Source organism: Arvicanthis niloticus, chromosome 11 (assembly GCF_011762505.2).
Source record: "Arvicanthis niloticus isolate mArvNil1 chromosome 11, mArvNil1.pat.X, whole genome shotgun sequence".
NCBI lineage: Eukaryota > Metazoa > Chordata > Mammalia > Rodentia > Muridae > Arvicanthis > Arvicanthis niloticus.
This window is the reverse complement of record NC_047668.1, coordinates 47,787,459-47,807,076: the sequence shown is the minus strand read 5'-3', so window position 1 is coordinate 47,807,076 and position 19,618 is coordinate 47,787,459. Positions and strand designations below refer to the sequence as shown.

The following is a 19,618-nucleotide window of genomic DNA, read 5'->3' as shown; positions in this document are numbered from 1 at the left end:
AAATCCCTTTTCTTTCTTTTTTTTTTTTTTTTTCAATGTTACCTGCTGCACTGTGTTACCTTGAGGCTAAATAATTTTTTCTGAGATGCCTTCCCAGAGTCCAGGTGTTATTCATTTTCATAGCATCTTGAGCTTCATTTAACCACACTGTGTCAACAGTGACAATTTGTTCCATGCCTTCCTGTGTGTGTGTGTGTTTTCATTCTCATGGGTGCACATAGGCATGCTTATGCAGGTGGGGTCTGGAGGTCAACTTTCATGTTGTTCCTCAGAAGGTACCCCCTTTGTTTTTTGATGAGATTTTTCATTGTCCTGGAGCTCACCAAGTAGAATAGGTTGTCTGGTCAGTGTATCCCAGGGACCCCTTTGTTTCTGCCTCTATAGCATTGGGATTTATGGCTGTGTCACTACCCCCAGCTTCAAAATGTTTATTTATTCTTTGAGAATCTCCTCCACGCATGCAACATGTTTCGAACGTATACATCTTTATACCCTCCTATATTTTCCAGAATCCTCCCTTCAGAAGTCAGACATTTATGTTTTCTTTATGAATGTATTCATTCACCAAATCTACTTAGTGATGTTTGTGTACACATGGGTGTAGAGCTAACTCACCATTAAAGCATGGATGCTAATGCCCAGCTTTCTTATGTGGATTCTGGGAGCTGAGCTTAGGGCCTCGGGTTTGGGTGTCAGCTATCTTTAACAATTAAGCTAGACATCTCTGTCTCTTGGCCTCTTTCAAATTCACTGAGCTTTTGAGGGCAGCGGTCAGGTCTCAATTGCTGACTACATTTAGGGTCCCCAGCTTCTAACTCAGGGCTTTCCTTTAGTAGGTGCTCAGCAAATGTTTAATGGCTGAAGGGATACAAAAGTGGTTGAATGGATATATACCCGAAATATAAAGACCAAACAGTTACTTTGTATCAGTAAATCTTACTACAAGTGATATCACAGGTGCAAACACCTGTGTCTCAGCAGCTATCACCCATAGGTTGGCATTTGGGTCTTAGCCCATGCCTCATTTGCCTAATGCTACTCCATGCCTCTGTAATATGGGATATTCACATTATAAAGATAAGTAAGTTCCCTAGACACCAAATTAAGGAAACACCAGTCTAGGCAGCATACCATGTGGGACTCCTGAGGAGGGATTAGGCTTAGGAGCAGGTGATAGGAATGAGAATAGGATACTGATATCCTCTAGGTCAAATTAGAGAGAGTAGTTTCTCTTATTTTTAGAGTGTGCTCTTCTTCCTGTAGTATATAGCCTGAACAATAAGTGGGATTTCTTTGCGTAATACTTTATTTGCATGACTTTCCTATCAGGTTCCAACAAAGCCAAGGAAACTGTCATGTCCCACCAGAGCAACAGAGAAAGGTAAATCTGAGACACACCCAGGGAGTCTATTCATGTTTATCAGGACTTCTAACCCACACACAAGGAAGCTCAAATAACCAATTAGCTTCCTTTTCCTTTTTCTTTCTACCCACTCACATACTCACATTGTCACACTAGTAAGCCACTGAAGTTCTGTGAATCATACCAGGTTGCAGAGTGTATACATGGGAGTGGAAGACTGGGGAGAAAAGGAGAGAGGCCCCAGTAACCAGAGAGCAGAGCTGCCTACCAGTTTAGACTTCTGCATGACTGAAAAAGCATTTCTAGTCATGTTGAAGTCAGAGGAATCTGTCATGTTTAACAGGTCCTAAATTAGGCACCCACATAGTGGAATTGAGTCTTTATGTATGGAAGTGTGCAATGCATACTTATAGAATCATTTGCACACTCTCAGCAAGTTCTTTCTATCTCTTGCATGAATTCAATTGTGATTTGGTCTTTCTTAGGTCATGCACCCACTTGATAATAAATATATGTTCATATATACATTTATAATATAGAGTAATAGGAAATATAGAATGTCTTTATAACAAAACGTTTTTGTTTTTCTTCTTTTTAAAAATGATTTATTTATTTTATGTATGTGAGTACACTGTTGCTGTCTTCAGACACCAGAAGACAGAATCAAATCTTGTTACAGATGGTTGTGAGCCACCATGTGGTTGCTGGGAATTGAACTCAGGACCTTTGGAAGAGTAGTCAGTACTCTTTAACCACTGAGCCATCTCTCCAGTCCCTACAACATCTTTAAAATGTTCAAAAATAAATTGAGGGTGATGCTTAGGGAAGTGGTTGTGCGTGCATGATACATCATTACAATTCTGTTAATCAGAGTCCTGTCATAGAGAGATTGTCAATCTGGCTTTGAGGACTTTTATATTGAGATGGTAGATGTGGTGTCCAGTGGCATCCCTTTAAAAAAGTAACTATTATGTCTTTATCTCAGAAGCTGAGCAGACAATAGCCCCAGTGCTCTTCACCCCTGAGGACAGGACTTAACTCTTCCCAATTGGTCTGGTATTATGTAATCTCTTTCAAAGCCAGCCAAAGCTTCATCCAGCCAGTTACCCTGGCAACCCAGCTGTGTCATCTTGAAAGATGTCTCCGGGCACTGGCTTCTGAATTTGCCAGAGACTTGATTCAGGCTGAGTCGTGAAAGCCACAACATATTAACTACAACACGATGTCATCATTGATTGTGCTCCTGGTAGACATGTCACAATGGTTAAAAAAATAAAAAACATGGACAAAAATAGGCCCTGGCCTGACTATGTGGTGGAATTTACTCACAATGCAGGCAAAGCTATCTATTTTGGGAGAGAATCTATGTCGTGTATGGTTTCCTTTGCCTTTCTTCTACAAGAAAAAAGCCTTTCAGTCTTTGCATTTTTCCTTGAAAATCTCATTACCAACTAAAATGTAAGCAGCCTAATTTTCATCAGCCATCCCTTTCATATTGAGGGTTTTTAGTTTTAAAGTTTATCCTTTCATTTCCTTCTTGGGAAAATAATATTTAAGAAAGTTTTTTGATGTGAAATTGTCTAATGTATTCATAGGAAATCAGCTTGTCACTTGACTGAGAGAATGGGACATTATGTTTTCCTGCCTTCTTGCCCTGCATTCTATTTATTTAAACATTCTATATAGAATGCGCCGCTCTGAGCCTGTGGAGGAGTTTACTTTAACCTATATGCTTTGAGATGCTTTTATTCCTTTCACTTAGTCTTTGAATTGAATTTTAGTTAAGTTACAAACAGTTTCTTTTACTCATTCATTAATTCATCTCCTCAGCTAATTAACTTCATTATGGGACACTAGAGGATCAGTCATGAATAAGCTGTGGGCGCTGCTCTCCCAGGTGATTGGAAAGGGAAAGAGTCACGATATTAACTGATCCATGCTACAAGAATCATCTGTCTAGCAGAGATCCAGTGACAGGTTTATGCAATTTTAGAATCTAGGCATTGAAGGGAAATTCATAAGGGAAGAAACGTAGGCTCATTTCTCTGCTCCCCCTCTCACCACTCTCCCCAACTTCTCTCTTCAGCCACCCAAACTTCTCTCTCTTATCTTCAACACTATCTTCATTCCCATCTACATTGCTAAGAGTTGTGTTCCTTTCTATATCTTTAGGACAAAGCAGGAAATTGAAAAACCCTTTCACATAGTCACACTTATTCTTTGCAGGTATGGGCAGGGATTTCTCATTTATCTCAACAGACCAAGAACCTAGAATTTTAAGAGCCTTGTAACTCTCTAACTCCATAGCTTACCAGCAGCTGATTCTTGCCTAGGCACCAGGTCTCCTTGACTTCCACCCCACATTTGGGTGTTTTTTCCTTCAAGGAGTATCAGACCCTGTTAAGATTGACCTCATCTGTGTATTTTGTTGGGGAGTTGGGTTGGTGTTTCTCCTCAGTCAATATGACATTGTCTATCATAGTAGCACAGAGACAGTGAGGTTTCATCTCTCCTGGCCCACAACTCCAGATACTAAACAGATTCCTTGTCAACTGCACTAGTGTAGCCTCTGCTCTCAGTCCCCTCCCACTTATATAAGAGCCGTGATGGCTGGACCAGAGTAGGTATAGGGTGTTGTGGTAGGCCTTTACACATGCACTGAAAGCCAAGATGGCCTCCTAACATTGGAAAAGGAACAGTTGCCACTTGAAGCTGAACAAAGAGGAAGATGTACATAATGAGGATAGGGTCTTCTCTCATGATCTCACTACATCCCAGCCACAAAGAGAAGCGTTATTAGCACTTACTGAATACTTGAATGGTAGGTGCTTGTAACATGGGTATCACATTTAGTTATTTTGGTTGTTGCTATGCTAAAACACTCAGAAGAAGCAAACTTAAGAGGAGATGGATTTATTCTGGACCACAATTTGAGAGGATATAGTTCATAATGAAGGTGGATGGCTCTGTGGGGTCAGAAAACCTAAGGCTGATTCTTGGTGGCTAAATAGAAAGGAAAGAGACTGATCTTGTGTAAAGATTCTACAGACTTCCAAAACAGTGCCACCAGCTGGGCACTAGGTGTTTAAACATATGAGCCCGTGGGAGACACTTTGTAGTCAAGCTATAACCGATGTGAAGAATCCTTTAAAGCTGTGGGATCTGAAGATGAAGGAAGTGAAGGATTTGCTCAAGAACTTCCTGCTCTTTGGGGGCAGCACCTGGGTTTATACAGTGGGCTTCTATCTAGGGCCGCACTCTCTCATGTACCCATGTGCTGTTACCCAGCACAGGATCAGAGTGGCTGTTTGTGCCTTTCACGAAGAGATCCAAAGCTCAGTGACAATGTGTGTAACTTCACCTTGTAGCTTTGTGGCCCTTAGTGATGGGAAACATATGTGGGGAAACGAAAAAAGGACAGCATTCATCTTGTTCTTATCTCTGAATACATGGTGGACATCACTGATAGGACAGCCCATTTGTCTTTGCTTTCCACCTACAACACACTGACCTTTCTTCACCTTGAAGAAAAAGGTAACATCAGGGTCTGACTCACAGAGGAAACCCATTTAGCCATTATGGGAGCATCTGTGTTGTCATTTTTAAATGTTTACTTAAAAACTAGTAAATACACATCTTTTTCGGCAAGTCTTCATGAACTCTGTATGGACTAAAGGCTCAAGACAGGATCATTCCTTAAGCAAGAGGTGCCACAGAGCAGGCATCTCTGGCAATTGAGCTTCAATGATGAAGCAGCCCTGTGGCTCTGAACAGCTGACAGGAAATTCTAATGTGCTCTGGCCAGGGTCCTACCTTTCCAAGGTTGGGTTCTTACCCCTCTCTGCTCTTCCTGCTCACCACCAACCCTGAAAATGAGTAGTCCCTGTCTCTCCTGTTTATATCTTTACTAAGTCTCAACCATAGCTCCTACCACGCCACCTCTTAGAGAGCTGTGCCAGACTCTCTTACCTGTTGACTATCTTCTCTTCCTTTGAGTCCCCAAAGCTCTGACTCTCCCACAGATTTATTTAGTCTTTCATGCCCCTTTATGGTATGGGGTGTTCATGCTGACCCTCCATTGTTGAGGTTAGAAACATACATACAAGATACAGACAAGTACTTGATGAAAAACTTGGTCATGCCTGTCACCAGCCATTTACAGGAGGGCACAACATGAGTTCCTGAGGCTTTCTCTTTGTGGCACTAGGAACATGGGAAGGAGAGAAAGTAACTTGTTGATACTGTTTATTTTGTGGTTCTAAAAGAAGACAATGATAGACCACCAGCAGTTGTCTTCCTCTTCACATCCTGGAAAGGGATGTGTGTCTGCCTTCTAGTGTTCATCTGGAGGCTATGTGTACAACATTTAGTATTTAGGCATTTTGTGCTATTAATGACCTCTATGATCTAAACTCACTCATCTTTCACCCTGAGACCTCTTAAGTTATCTGACATTTTAGACAACCATCAAAAGCCATCTTGTTCTTTCCCTCATTAACCCCATGTCTTCATGCTTGATATGGGCTTAATAATTGTGTTCCCAAAGTCATATGTTGAAATTCTGTACTTGATGGTGATGATATTATATTGTGATTAGGTCATAGGAATAAGGTTCTTACGAATGGGTTTATAGTCTTACAGAAAATGCCTTACAGAGAATTTAGGGAGACGTTTGTAAAGTGTCATGCAAGTATAAGTACTTGAGTTTGGGTCCTCAGAAGCCACATAAAGCTGGATGTGGTAGTGTGTAAACTACAATCCTGGTCCCTAACGTGAGATGGGAGATGGACACAGAAGAATCCCCAGAAATTTGTCATCAACTAACTCAGTATATATAGTGGTGAGCAATAGAGTTCCTTGTCTCAAATATAGCAAACAGCAAGACTGAGATGGAAGTTGTCCTTTGACCTCTACATGCGAGCTGTAGCATGTGCATCCCCTACCCCCCCGCCACCACACCACACACAAGAGCACATTTGTTCCTTCCACTTCATAAGGGAAAAGAGAAAAAGAGAAGAAGCACTATTTATGAATCAGAAAACAAGACCTTCCATGCCACTACATTTTCCAGTGACAAGAGCTATGAAAAATAAACTTTTATTGTTTATAAACTACTCAGAGGTGTTTTGTCATAGCATCTCCCATGGACTAAGCACCTGCCCTTGTGGAAATTTTCATGTTAATATTCCTATTAGAATCCCATTATTGAGGCAGCGAACTCTACTTTTGATTTCAAGATATAATGAGATTGACCAAACTCTATCTAGAAACTTCTTAGACCAGACAATTGGTACTTGTCTTGTGTAAGCAAATTTTCTATCTCTGTTTTAGCTATTTATATAGACTGTTACATTTTTCTCTAGGCTGGAAAGCTTACAGAACCATAGATGCCTGACCCTAAGTCTTTTCTGCCCCAAAGCTCTTCATATGTTGTAGATTTGTTATGGACAACACTGGTAATTGTTTTCTGAAAATGACTGACACATTTCTGTCCTCAGAGGATTTTCCCTAAATTAGAGATAATGAGATTCTTGGACAATTTAGGCTTATTTTATAACCGACTTCTCCCCTCCTTTCCACAGTGAAAATAGGCCTGAGTTTGATCTGTGTGCATCCAGGGCAGGGTCCAAGTTATAGTAACATGAACACAGATATAAGACGACTGCCACAAATTTCACAATGACCCTCAGAGAAGAATGAGAAAAGTGGCCAAAGGCCAAGAACCATTTTAAGTGGAGAAAAAAAGAGAGAGAAGGAGAGTCATTAGGGAGATCAGGTGCTTTCTTCTATCAGGAGCACACTGGGCATTTCACAAGTGAGTACAGGTTCTTGAGTAGGTGGTCCATTGTATCAAAGACCCATGGTTACTCTGAGCCCATTGTGTGCAATACAATTTCATAACTTCAAAGGGTCAGAAAATTCAGTGAAGCAAAGCACCCTTACACTGGCAGATTAATATATTAATTTGCATGTTCAACTACATCCTCCCAAAAGAAACTGGCTATTTATTCTTCTCTGGGTCTATTTTCAATAAGCTGCTTTGGACAACTGGCCGCAAATAACTAAGCAGAGAGCAGGTCTATCTGGCTTCACACTGTCACTATCAGATACATCCTTTTGGGTATTAATTGGTGTAGTGGATCTACCTTGCATATCCCTGTCCCGTTCACACACATCCTGGTGCCTATTTGTAAAATGGAGGTAAATGTGGACTTGGGGACTTGCCCTGGCTCGGTTTGATCTTTAGCTGAAGACAGAGAAGTTGAGGTATGGTGTAAAAGCATTCCTTTAGGATGTGATGGTGGCAGAATTATCAATAGCCCTCTAAATACACCAACCTTATCATGGGAAAGCCAAATCCCAGGGTGGAGAAGCCACACAAAGTGATTTCACACCCCTGAGACAGGAGAAGGTTATCACATGGACCTCTCTAGGGGTGAGTGCTATCTCTAATTCGAGCCACACTGGTAGCTCATTATTCTCCGGATTTCACAGCAATGAAATGCAATCGGAGTCTCACACAGAACTGCATCTTCCCAGACTCTCTCCTCATTGTCTTTTCTTTGAGATTTAAGACCTAGTTCTTGTTTTCCACATTAATTCAAGTTGAAGTGCAGCCTCACTCATGTTGGCAAACATTCCAAATGTAAATGTATTCCAAGCTTCTCACTAAGAGTTAAAACATCCTCACTGCCCAGTCGAGATGACATTATGTCTTATGTAACAACAGTTTCCTTAAGGGATTAAAACACATCTGTGTATAGGTCTGTCCAACAATATTTTAATAAGCTCTATTCTTAGTTACTTCTGATTAAGAAGCAGATTCTTACTCCTTGAAAATTGATCATCCCCCATTTTATTTTGAGCCAAAACTTATATTATCAAAACCGATTTGAGAAATATTGGTTGATACTAGGAGGCTGGGTCAGACATCTGACATTGACTTTTAGACTCCACATACATATGTTTGTGTGGCACATCTGTGTGCACACACTTACATGAACACATTCATGCATCTCTCAGACAAACCACCCATACATACACACATATATACTCTGTCTCCCATAAGATGAAAGTCATCTGTGGCTTCTTTTAATAAAATATCTCCTGAAGAAGCAAGGTCGTGGTGTCTCCCCAGTTGTACTGACAAAGAGCTGCCTCTCAAGGAAACAACTCATTCTAGATCTTGAATAAATCAAGGACAGTTTATTCACTGATACAGAAATGCACATGTGTTGCGCGCACACACACACACATGCACACACACACACACACACACTCACACTCACACATACATACACACATGCAAACAGATATGTTGAACAAAGTGAAGATTAGAAATTACATTCTTGGGCTCAGTGGTTAAGAGCACTGACTGCTCTTCCTAGAGGTCCTGAGTTCAATTCCCAGCAACCACACGGTGGCTCACAACCATCTGTAATGGGATCTGATGCCCTCTTCTGGGGGTATCTGAAGACAGCTACAGTGTACTCACATACATAAAGTAGATAAGTAAAATTTTTTTTAAAAAGCCTTTACAAAAAGAAACTATATTCCCTCTCTGTGCATGCATGCGTTTGTGTTCATGATGTATGTGTGTAGTGCATACACTCATGTGCAGTGTACAAGGAGACTAGACGAGGATAACGACTGTGTCCTGCTTTATTACTCTCAGCCTTATTCCCTTGAGACAGGGTCTCTTACTGAATCTGGAAGTAGGCTAGTGGACTGCGAGTCTTAGGGAGGATCCTCATGTCTCTGTTCCCCTACCTCAGTTCTGGGGTTACAGGCACACATAACAACCACAATTGGCTTTTAAACTCATGGTTTGGAGACTTGAACTGAGGTCTTCAAACTTTCTCTCAGGTTCTCTCACTTGCTGAGCCACTTTCTCAACCCAGAAACCCCAATCTCTATTCTTATTTGCATACTATTGAAGTTAATTTGAAAGTCTAGTTTAAGAGAGGGTCTTTCTTTCTTTCTTTCTTTCTTTCTTTCTTTCTTTCTTTCTTTCTTTCGTCTCTCTCTCTCTCTCTCTCTCTCTCTCTCTCTCTCTCTCTCTCTCTCTTTCTTTGTCTTAGTCACAATTAGTAGTCAATAACTAGTGCCAAGGAACATCAAAGTTCTGTCAGTCATTAAAACCATCTTTTGTGACGTGTGAAATTTCTTGGGCTACTCCAATGAAAGCTGTGCTAAGAGAGATATATACACTGTTCCTTACTGGTAATAGAATCTCCAAAGTCTACCAAAGGATAGCTCTTGCTTAATATCTAGACATGCTCTCAATTTGTTAGCCATGAATTTTCTCCACTGTACCTACCTGAGGTTAGCAACTCTGAGGTATGAACCCATGCTGTTAGTATTCTGTCTAAACTCCACCTCCACAGTTACCTGGCAGCAGCCAGGTGTGCTCCTCCCCACAGTTACCTGGCAACAGCCAGGTAGACCTGGCCCACTATAAAAGGGGCTGCTTGCCCCCTCCCCCTCTTTCTCTTAATCTCTTCCTCTCCTACTCTTACCCTCTTACTCTCTTGCCTCTCTGTCGCCCTGCCCCCCCACATTCCTCTCTCTACATGGTCATGGCCAGCATCTACTTCTCTACTCCTCTGCTTCTCTCTCTCTCTCTCTCTCTCTCTCTCTCTCTCTCTCTCTCTCTGCCTCTACTACCCTCCTAGCTCCCCTCCCCATGCCCTCAATAAACTCTATTCTATACTACACCCATGTGTCACTGGTCCCTCACGGGAAGAGATGCCTCTACATAAGCCCGCTGAGACACCCCCTTCCCTATACCTCTCCACACACCCACAGAACATACTCTCTTTATCTCGTTATCTTTTTATAAATACTTCACATGCACCTACTGATTACACAGTCAACCCAAGAGACCAGTGTTGACATTTAAGAGCCACTGATACAGGTCAACATCTAGGTTTATATAGATGCTGTGGTTTATAACTTGATGAAGTCACTTGTCCTGAGTTAGCCAGCAACCAGACAAGACCAAGTCCCTAGAACAAAGGTTAATACACGCAATCCTATATTTATTATATATTATGTAAACTTTCAGAAAGAATGCCTTGCATTCCAGAAGGTAGACTGTAAAAAGCATAAGAGCAAAAATTGAAAGTAGAATCCTAAATCTGTGTAGAAACCCATAGGATACTTTCTGAATATATTATTAACTTGAATGTATTTGTTATTTTATTAAAATATATTTATTACAAAATACTTCGGTACTTCTATCTCAATAACTTTATCTTTTCATTATGTATATATGTGTGTGTTCATGTAGTGTGTGGATGGGTGGTGTATGTATATGAATGGGGGTGTGTGTCTATTCCAAAATGGAGACATACTTGGAGGCCAAATGTTTAGTGTCCTACCTTGTTGCTTTCCATTTTCCCTTGACAAAGGGTCTCTCTGAATCTGCATCAAGGCTGTCAACCAGCAAGCTCTACAATGCTAGGGTTCCAGGCATGTATTCATAAGCCTCTTGCTTTTTATGTGGTTTTGGAGTCTTTGTATCAGGCCCTTATACTTGTACATCAAGCACTTATACCTACTGAATCATCAGGCCAGGCCATGTAACATTTACTTTTGTTTTAATATCTGATACTGGGTAATCCTGTCAATAGCATTTTCAGGAATAGACTTGTTTTTCAATGCTTTTAGCCCAGAGGGTTGTTCAAACTTTTGACATATGAATGATGTTTTCTACAAATGTACTGAGCCAAATTTATTCATAGCTATTCCAGGACACACGTAACCCATGGCTACAGGTTGGATATGCCTGGCCTAGAGAAGTTTTACCGAACCCCACTGATATATTTTGCTGCAAATTAAGATGATTTTACAAAGTGAAAATAAGCTTACTTTCCAGCTCTTCCGGGCTTGGAGCTTCCTGAAGACAAAGCATATCTCCACAGCACTGACTCCACCCAAAGCAGAAAGGAAACAGTTCATGAACAAGTGAGTGAGCCAGGCAAAGAAACTACTCATCGATGGGGAAGCTGGGAGGACATTTTCTAACACCAAATTACAGATGCTCTTTAGGAAATGACCCATTGGAACGACATGGAATGATTTGGCAGGCACTCTTTTGTTGTATGTGAATGCATTTTATTTAAAATTCAAACTGTTGAATAACTGATGATCAAATTGGGCTCGGGGGCACTGCCATCCTTTGCCTCGCCAACATCTAACACTCCTTTGAGAAGAGAGCTTGGGACAGCGACATAAGCTGAGGCTCAGGAGACCTGGACTGGAGCCTAGCCAAATGTTTAGGTCTTCAGTGGTCTCTGGGAAATGGCAGACTGTAGGAAATGAGCACGTGACTCTCCTTTTTGGAGCAGGGTGCAAAGGTTAGGATACTAAGGAGTTGGTGGGGGACAGATTTAAAAAACATACTCAGTGGCCTCTGAGATAGTTTAGTGAGTTAAGGGCCTTGCTATGTAAATCTGATGACTTGCGTTTGGTTCCCTGAATACACATAAAGGAGGAAAGAAATGACGCCATATATGTACATCTTTCTCTCTCACTCCCTCTCCCCGACTCACTCTCACACACACAAACACATATACACAAACACACACATACACTACACACACACACACACACACACACACACACACACACACACTTATCCTCACACACACTCACATATCCCCATTCACTTTAGCACCTGGCTATCATAAAGGCTTTGTTCCTTGGAGGGCACAGTGCTCAGCTTGTGGGAATCTGTGGTGGAAGTGGAGATGGCTGAGGCTGTGTCCTGAGATTGCCCTCTCCCATTTCTGGAATACATAGTGGATATCATTTGATTAAAACTTGCTTCTCTGTTGAACCTTCCTAAAGCCTTCTTCTATATATCTTCCTGTACTGCCATCAAACTTGGCACATGAGCTAAAACCTGCTTCAGTCTTGGTTCTCTGAGAATAAGAGTAGATTGCTCATGATGCAAACACAATTTATGGTGAGCTCTAAATAACGCTCACCTTCTTTATCTTTGGGACTCCAAGTGAGGTGACAAGGCTTGTTATTTTCACCTATAAATAAGGAAAACAGATCCAGAGAGGCAGAGAATTCTCATGTGTAGCCCAGCTGAGATTGAACTGCACATTTGTTAATCTCTAGATACCAAAACTATTTTAGCTAATCCTGTACTACTTGTGTAATTCACCTTGAGACAACCCAAATGTATCCTGAAGTCAAATTTCAAATGTGTATCAACATCTGTTTAGGGCTCTTTGCAGGACTGTGCTGCTATGGTCTTCATGACTTTGGAATTGACCTGACTGGAGCAGACACATGTATGGAAAAGCTGGGATCAGCAGGGCTGTTTGCTCTGATGGAAGCACAGAAACCCAGAGAAATCTATCTATCTATCTATCTATCTATCTATCTATCTATCTATCTATCTATCTATCTCTCTCTCTCTCTATCTGAAGGATGAGGCGAGTTAGCTAATCTTAGTAGTCTCTGTAGGGAACAGGCTCAGGCTGCAGCCATCCAGAAAGAAGAAGCTGTGGTTGATATTTTCTCCACACACTGTCAATATCTATATTCAGACAAGGATGGGGCCTTGCCATTCACATGAGTGCAAGGTAGAAGGGTCCTTGAAATGGCTGCTCATGCCAACAATACATATTCACCCAGGAGTCTGTCTATTCTCCACTTTCTACTACGTTTGTTCCTTAGTTTTGATATCACAGTGGCAAAGCAGACTAGGAATAGCTTTAATCTCATGAAGACAAGGACCCAGGGATCCTGGGAGAGGGCACTTCCTCCCTTAGACGGTGGCTTGCTTATCTCGACAGTTTACTTTTGAAAATTGCAGCAGCTTCCTTGAAAATGGATTAAAGTGGCAAACTATCTGAATTTTGTAATCTTGGCTTGACAATCAAAATGATTATTGGAATGTGGAAATTCTTATGGGCAGAAAATCAGGTACTTGGTTCTTATTGATAAAATATGGTTCTTTTCAGTGCTGGGATCAGGGAGGATATGACATCATTTGCTACAACTTTTGTGGCCAGAGACACAGGAAGTTCTGGGTGTGCACGGAGCCAGGTGCCCTTTCATTAGTTGCAGAAGGCTAAGAATTTACATGTGTCAACAGCAAAGAAACTCGGACTATACTAATTTTTTAGGGCCACCAAAATGTAGTACTAAATACTGTTTGGATTAAACAATAGAAATATGCTGTTCTATATGGTTCTGGAAGCTACAAATCCTCAACACGGCATGGACAGGGCTGGTTTCTTCTGTGGTCTCTCTCTGTGACTTCTAGATGGTCTTTTCAAGGTCTTCTCTCCATGTGCCCTGTGTGCAGGTATCTTAGGGTTTTCCTGCTGTGAATAGACACTATGACCAAGGCAACTTTTATAAGGACAGCATTTAATTGTGGTTGGCTTACAGGTTCAGAGGTTCAGTCCATCATCATCAAGGCAGGGTCATGGCAGTGTCTAGGCAGGCATGGTGCCAGAGAAGCTGAGAGTTCTACATCTTTATCTGATGGCCACTAAGATGAAGACTGACTCCCATGTGACTAGGATGTGGTCTCAAAGCCCACATGCTCATTGACATTCTTCCTCCAACAAGGCCACAACTCCCAATAGTGCCAAACCCTGGGTCAAGCTTACTCAAACCACCACACCACGTTTTCTTTTTTTATAAGAATTCCAGTCACGGTGGGTGGGTGGGTGGGGTCTGTTCACTCTATTTACCTTGCTTTAAGTTAATCAGCTCTTCAAAGCCCCTATACCTGAGTAAAGCCACATTCATAGGCAGTAAGGAATAAGATGTCTGTGTACTAGTAGAGAGGAGACAGAGGACAGCTTATAAGAGGTTTTCAAAAATCCATTACCTAACGAATATTTTGTCTTCTAAGGTTAAGAGCAAAGTATTCAACCTCTCACTCTACTAATTACTTTGTTCTGTTGATAGTTCACTTTGAAATTAGCATCTCTCCTATCCATTCTTGTCCCATCACCAAGCATCAATGCTAATTGTTCTGGAACAGTGGTTATTTGTGCCTTCTGTATTAGCACAGGAAATCCTGCTGGGCAAGGGCAAATGTCCTGAAGTTGTTTGGAGATGGTTTCATCACAGGGCTTCCCAAGAAGGAACTATGTAGCCAGCAACAATAGTTCTCAAAGCTTCTCTGTGGCAGGCTGCCTGCTCACCACTGGCTTTATGATGATTGCAATGTTGTGACTATGGTCTAAATTTCTAAATAATAAAACCTGTGTCAAACTGGGAGGCACCATGTCTAGATCTGTGTTACAAAGCTCACTCTTGTAGATGAGTGGGAGTGGGTTGCTGATACAGGGCAACACCACACACAGGCACACATGCAAGGATGTAAATTACTACATCAGGACAGTGAGATGCCCTCATGTATTCTCTTTATATACAACTCCACAGAGATGGCAAGAGACAAGGTCAGGTAACTTCTCTTAACTGCTTTAAGGACTTGCTTTCCTCTCAGAGGTGTGAGCTATCTTTCCCTGAGATTTATCCTGTAGTGTATTCTGTCCACAGTACTTTAGGACTCTCATTGGGAAGCCCTACTGGGTAGGGTAGGCAATGTTTGTTTGTTTGTTTGTTTGTTTATAGTGTATATAGTACAGATGTGTTCGTGCCTACATATGAGTGTGTGTGAGTGTGTAGGCTAGGGGTCAAGATCAGGTGTCTTCTTCAATTTCAATTACTCTTAATATTCTCTGAGGCATTGTTTCTCACAGAACCTGAAGCTTGCAGATTTCACTATGCTGGCCATCCAATGAGTTCCAGAGAGTCCCTCTACCCACTTCCAACAGCACCAAGTATCCCCAACCTTTAACACCTATCCTGCTTTTGCCTTTCACAATGCTGCAAAATTTGCCTTGTTTTTCTAAACCTCTGCTTTTTCTTTTCTTTCTTTTCTTTCTTTTCTTTTTTTTTTTTTTAAATTTGAAGCTCAAAAAAGCTTTTGTTGTGAGGGTGACGGTGAGGGTCATGGCTCCTGGCCTAGCAGATGAGTATTTCCCATTATTTAGCCCCTCTCTTAATCTTCATCATAGTTGTCTTTAGAGCAACTGAGGTGATGTCTGAAATGGCAAACAGCTGAGGGAGCAATAGAGGCTATACAGAGATGAGAGGCTACAGTGGGCTTTGTCCCATGAGAGACTGAAGTGGGCTTTGCCCCGCCAGAGGTTGCAGTTAGCTTTGTTCCACCAGAAGCTTTAGTAATCTTTGTTCTGTCAGTGAGTTCCAGGACAGCTCTGCTTTTGACTACACCAGGAAGAACTATTTGAAGGACCCATTCTCCAGGATTTTGAGTCTAGTCTTGGTGAACACTGTCACTCTTCTGAAGTACTTAAAAAAAGTCATTTCTCATCATGTCCCTCCCGCCCCCCCAGGCCTCTTACACAACCCTCAGCCTTCCCTTCCTCACCCATCGGAGCTGCCTTCTCTGACTGTACATGGCATAGTTCTTCCATAATTCTCCTTTGATCTTTGTCCTTGGATGACTCTGAGAGAACTGTCTGCTTTCTGCCTATTTGATACAAGAACAGAGTCCGTATTCAAGTCTCACTGTTAAGTGTTGAGGCTAGAGGCTCCCCAGAATATCCAGAGCTTAGAAAGTCTTGTGTCACTTTTCTGAAGCAAAGCCACTGGGTATGATTGGGTTTGAGAGTTGGGGGTTGAAGTGGGAATGGGAGTGTCAGGTGATCCTGATCCACATGCTTCTGTGTGTCATAAAACACAGAGGTATGTGCAAGGCTTACACAGCTGAGCTTGAGGCTGAGGCTTTTGTAGCATATGAATGATACAGTGTGTTTCCTGCTTCTTCAAAGACAAAAGCCCCTTGGTTTTAGACAAGTACCAGCACCCCAAGCTCTCTTAATCATGACCTTCAGTGATATGAAGGTGACTTTGACACAGCTCATTTGTCTTTGCTTTCCTTCATGCTGACAGAAAAAGTTTCCAAGCACAGGGTAATTCTAGATGAAAAAATGGCAAAATATGAGTCTGAAAGTGGAAGGGAATCACTGGATGACCTAGGAAGTACATCTGTCCTACTTCTGTTCAGAATTAATCTATATCAATTAAATGGTGGGTATGTCTTCTGAAATTTCTACACAAAATGCTAATGACTAGTTATTTAGATCCTTTTAGGAATGCCTTAGTGATCCCATCATAAATGTGTGTGTATATTATATATAATACATATGATATATATATATATATATATATATATATATATATATATATACATACATTTGTATCTATCTATCATCTATCTATCTTTATATGTGCACATATGTAGGTAAACACACATATTTGTGTGTGTGTGTTTATTTCTTGCCTTTTATTGCCAACTTGATATCACCAAGATTCACCTGGGAAGATAGACTCCCATTGGATGGTTTGCCCAAATCAGATTGGCCTGTGGCCATATCTGTGGGGAATTGTTTTAATTGTTGATTGATGTAGAAGGGCCTAGATCACTGTGGGTGTTACTACTCCTGGCCAGTAGTCCTAGGTTATATAAGAAAGTTGGTTGAGCATGAGCCAGAAGGAGCAAGCATGTAAGCAGTGTTTCTCCACAGTTTCAGCTTCAGTTCCTGCTCTGACTTCCCTCAATGAAACTGTGACTTAGCCAAATAAATCCTTTAGTCAGAGTGTTTATCATAGTAATAGAAAAAGTAGCCCTTGCTCTGTGTGTGTATATGTGTGTGTACACCACAGCACACATGTGGAGGTGAGAGGATGGTTTGTGTGACTTGGGTTTCCTTCTCAACACTTTATCATGTAGATTTTTGGGATCAAACTCAGGTAGCCAAGCTTGGTGACAAGTGTCTTCACTAGCTAACCTGTCTCATAGACTCCTTATAGTGATCTTATAACATGTACATGTGTATTGCATAATATATGTTCCTTTCTACATATACTTGAGGATACGATATTTTATACATTTTTCGGTTTCTTACATGCACACAATTGATCAGCCATCACTTGGAATGCCTGGCAGTCATTAGTAGTCCATGCAATATCTGTTTGTTAATTTAGTTTGGTAGCTGGTCAGCCTTTAATTCAATGAACAACCACACACTCACCATCCTAAAACATAGCCAAAACTTTAACACAATCTGTATCTTGCCACACAGCCATATCCCCATCTCCTCCCTTGCTTCTTCCTCTCTTCATTCTGTACTCCTTCACTTCCTGTTTTCTATCACGCCCCCTTCACCCCCACTTACATGTAGTGCTGCAAAGCTCATTTTAATTTTATTCCTGTCTAGTGTAGAATCCTTGAACTCACTTTTGCACTTGTGCTTTAGCATTGCTGGAGTTCAGCTAGCTCGACGGTTGTACATTTCATTGTGTAAATATGTCACAGTTCACTCTCCATGTTCCTATGGTGACTTCCAGTTTTGTTGCTGTGTACAGAGCAGCTTTGAGCATGCCCCTTCTTGAACATGTGTAACAGTGGAAGTGCTGGATCAGAGACTTTGGTAAATGTCTATCCTCGGAGCTAAAGATCCTCAAAGCTCTATACAAACCTCCCACGCATGGACACGCACCTGGATAGTTCACATAGCTCACCCTGACATTTGTTATAATAAAATAATAAAAAGCGACATTTTCTACTTGGTATTTCAGTCAGAAAAGGTTAAAACAAAAAAAATTGCATCTCTTCTGCCAGTGTAACATTATGTAAGTGTCCACAAGATGGAATGCCCTAGATTATGCCAGAACCACAGTAATTCACAAACTCAGGCAAACTAGAATGATGCCGCTGCAGCAGGAATGATACTTTGATGATAGCCAATATCCTGGAAAAGATTAGCTTCTAAGCAGTATAAAATAAGAAATTCATGTGATAGACGTTGATAACTCAATATATGTAACATCCTCTGATTTTAAACGAGCTGTGTTGGGACTCTAAGTCCTTACCTGTAGACAGGAGAATATCTTTCTTAGTGAAAGATCACTCATAAGTACATTCTCTTTAATGGAAAGAAAAAAAAAGATATGTGTCCTTCACGTATTTCTTTATGCAAGTGTGATCCACAGACAATATTTCTGAGACTTTTATGGCTCTTTCAGCAGGTACTCTCAGCATCTAAAGTCATAATTGGTATTTTAGCAATTATTTTTTTTCTTGTCCAGAATTTGCTTCACTTATCTCTAGAAACACATGCATTCATGCACCTTCACCTTTGCATCAAAACAGCCGTAGAACAGAAAGCCACCGGAGTTGTCACTAACCAGCTAGAGCTCATTTGGAATAAGAAACAGTTGGCTCACATACCTTCACATAGAGCTGCTGGAACTCCTCGAGGTTCAGCCTCCCGCTTGGGCAGTCCTTGAGGAACCCCTTGTACCACTGCTTGAGCTCATGTTCATTGAACTCGGTGCTCTTCACCAGGTCTTCCATGACTTCTGGGGCCAGTTTGCTATTCTGTTTCCCCATTTTGCCTGCAGAAAACCACATTGAAGAAGTTAGCACCATGCCTGTGAGGGTCTTTCCCTAAGTTGGCTACTGCTGTGAATTACAGTTCATTATGCCTACACACTTGATACCTACACACCTAATTCTACATTGGTTTTGCAGGGGTATTGGGGGATATATGAACAAGAACCATGGGAGGACCTTGTAACCAAATGTTTAAGAAGGGATTTGGAAATCCTGATCATCTATCATAGATGTCTTGGTTGGACAAACTCCAAAGACCTGGACTTTTTAGGGGGAGGGGAATAAAAGTGGTCCATTTTGATTAGTCACATTAATTCTAATTCATCTTATTTCTAGACATACCTTACAAGACTTCAGCATTGGTTCATTCTAAAGATTGGTTAGTGAATTTCTATTGACTAAACTTCATCCTGTCAATTTTAATCATTCAAAGTTAAAATAATAGTGCGTAAAGTCATGTCTCCTACATGAGTCTTATGTTTGTGTATTCAAGAATAGGGGGTACAGGTCAGGTTCAGAATCTCTGGATTGTCACCTTGATTTGTAATTAACTAGGCATGCTAGTTACAGAAATATTAACTACTGTCATCTCTCAATTTCGTCATAAAAGAAATCGGCAGATATAAATAAAAATCCAGCTGTATTGTGATCCAACCAAGAAATAAATAGCTAGGCAAAGCTTAAGAAGAATAACTTGAAATTAAAATAGTTGTATTTTTGCTAGATCATGAATCTTGACAAATCCTTTTAAATGTTATTTTATAAGAATAAAATAATTAGAAAGTGGC

General features: G+C 41.0%; 1 protein-coding gene across 3 annotated transcripts in view; it reads right to left on the bottom strand.

Moving 5' to 3' along the window:
* Vsnl1 (visinin like 1) overlaps nt 1–19,618 on the bottom strand; it is a 119,743-nt gene that overhangs the window by 49,085 nt on the left and 51,040 nt on the right. For all 3 annotated transcript variants that reach the window (XM_076942117.1, XM_034514623.1, XM_076942118.1), the window contains exon 2: nt 18,666–18,832. In XM_076942117.1, coding sequence (XP_076798232.1) covers nt 18,666–18,827 — 162 coding nt within the window. In that variant the 5' untranslated portion in view covers nt 18,828–18,832. The remainder of the gene's footprint in view (nt 1–18,665; nt 18,833–19,618) is intronic.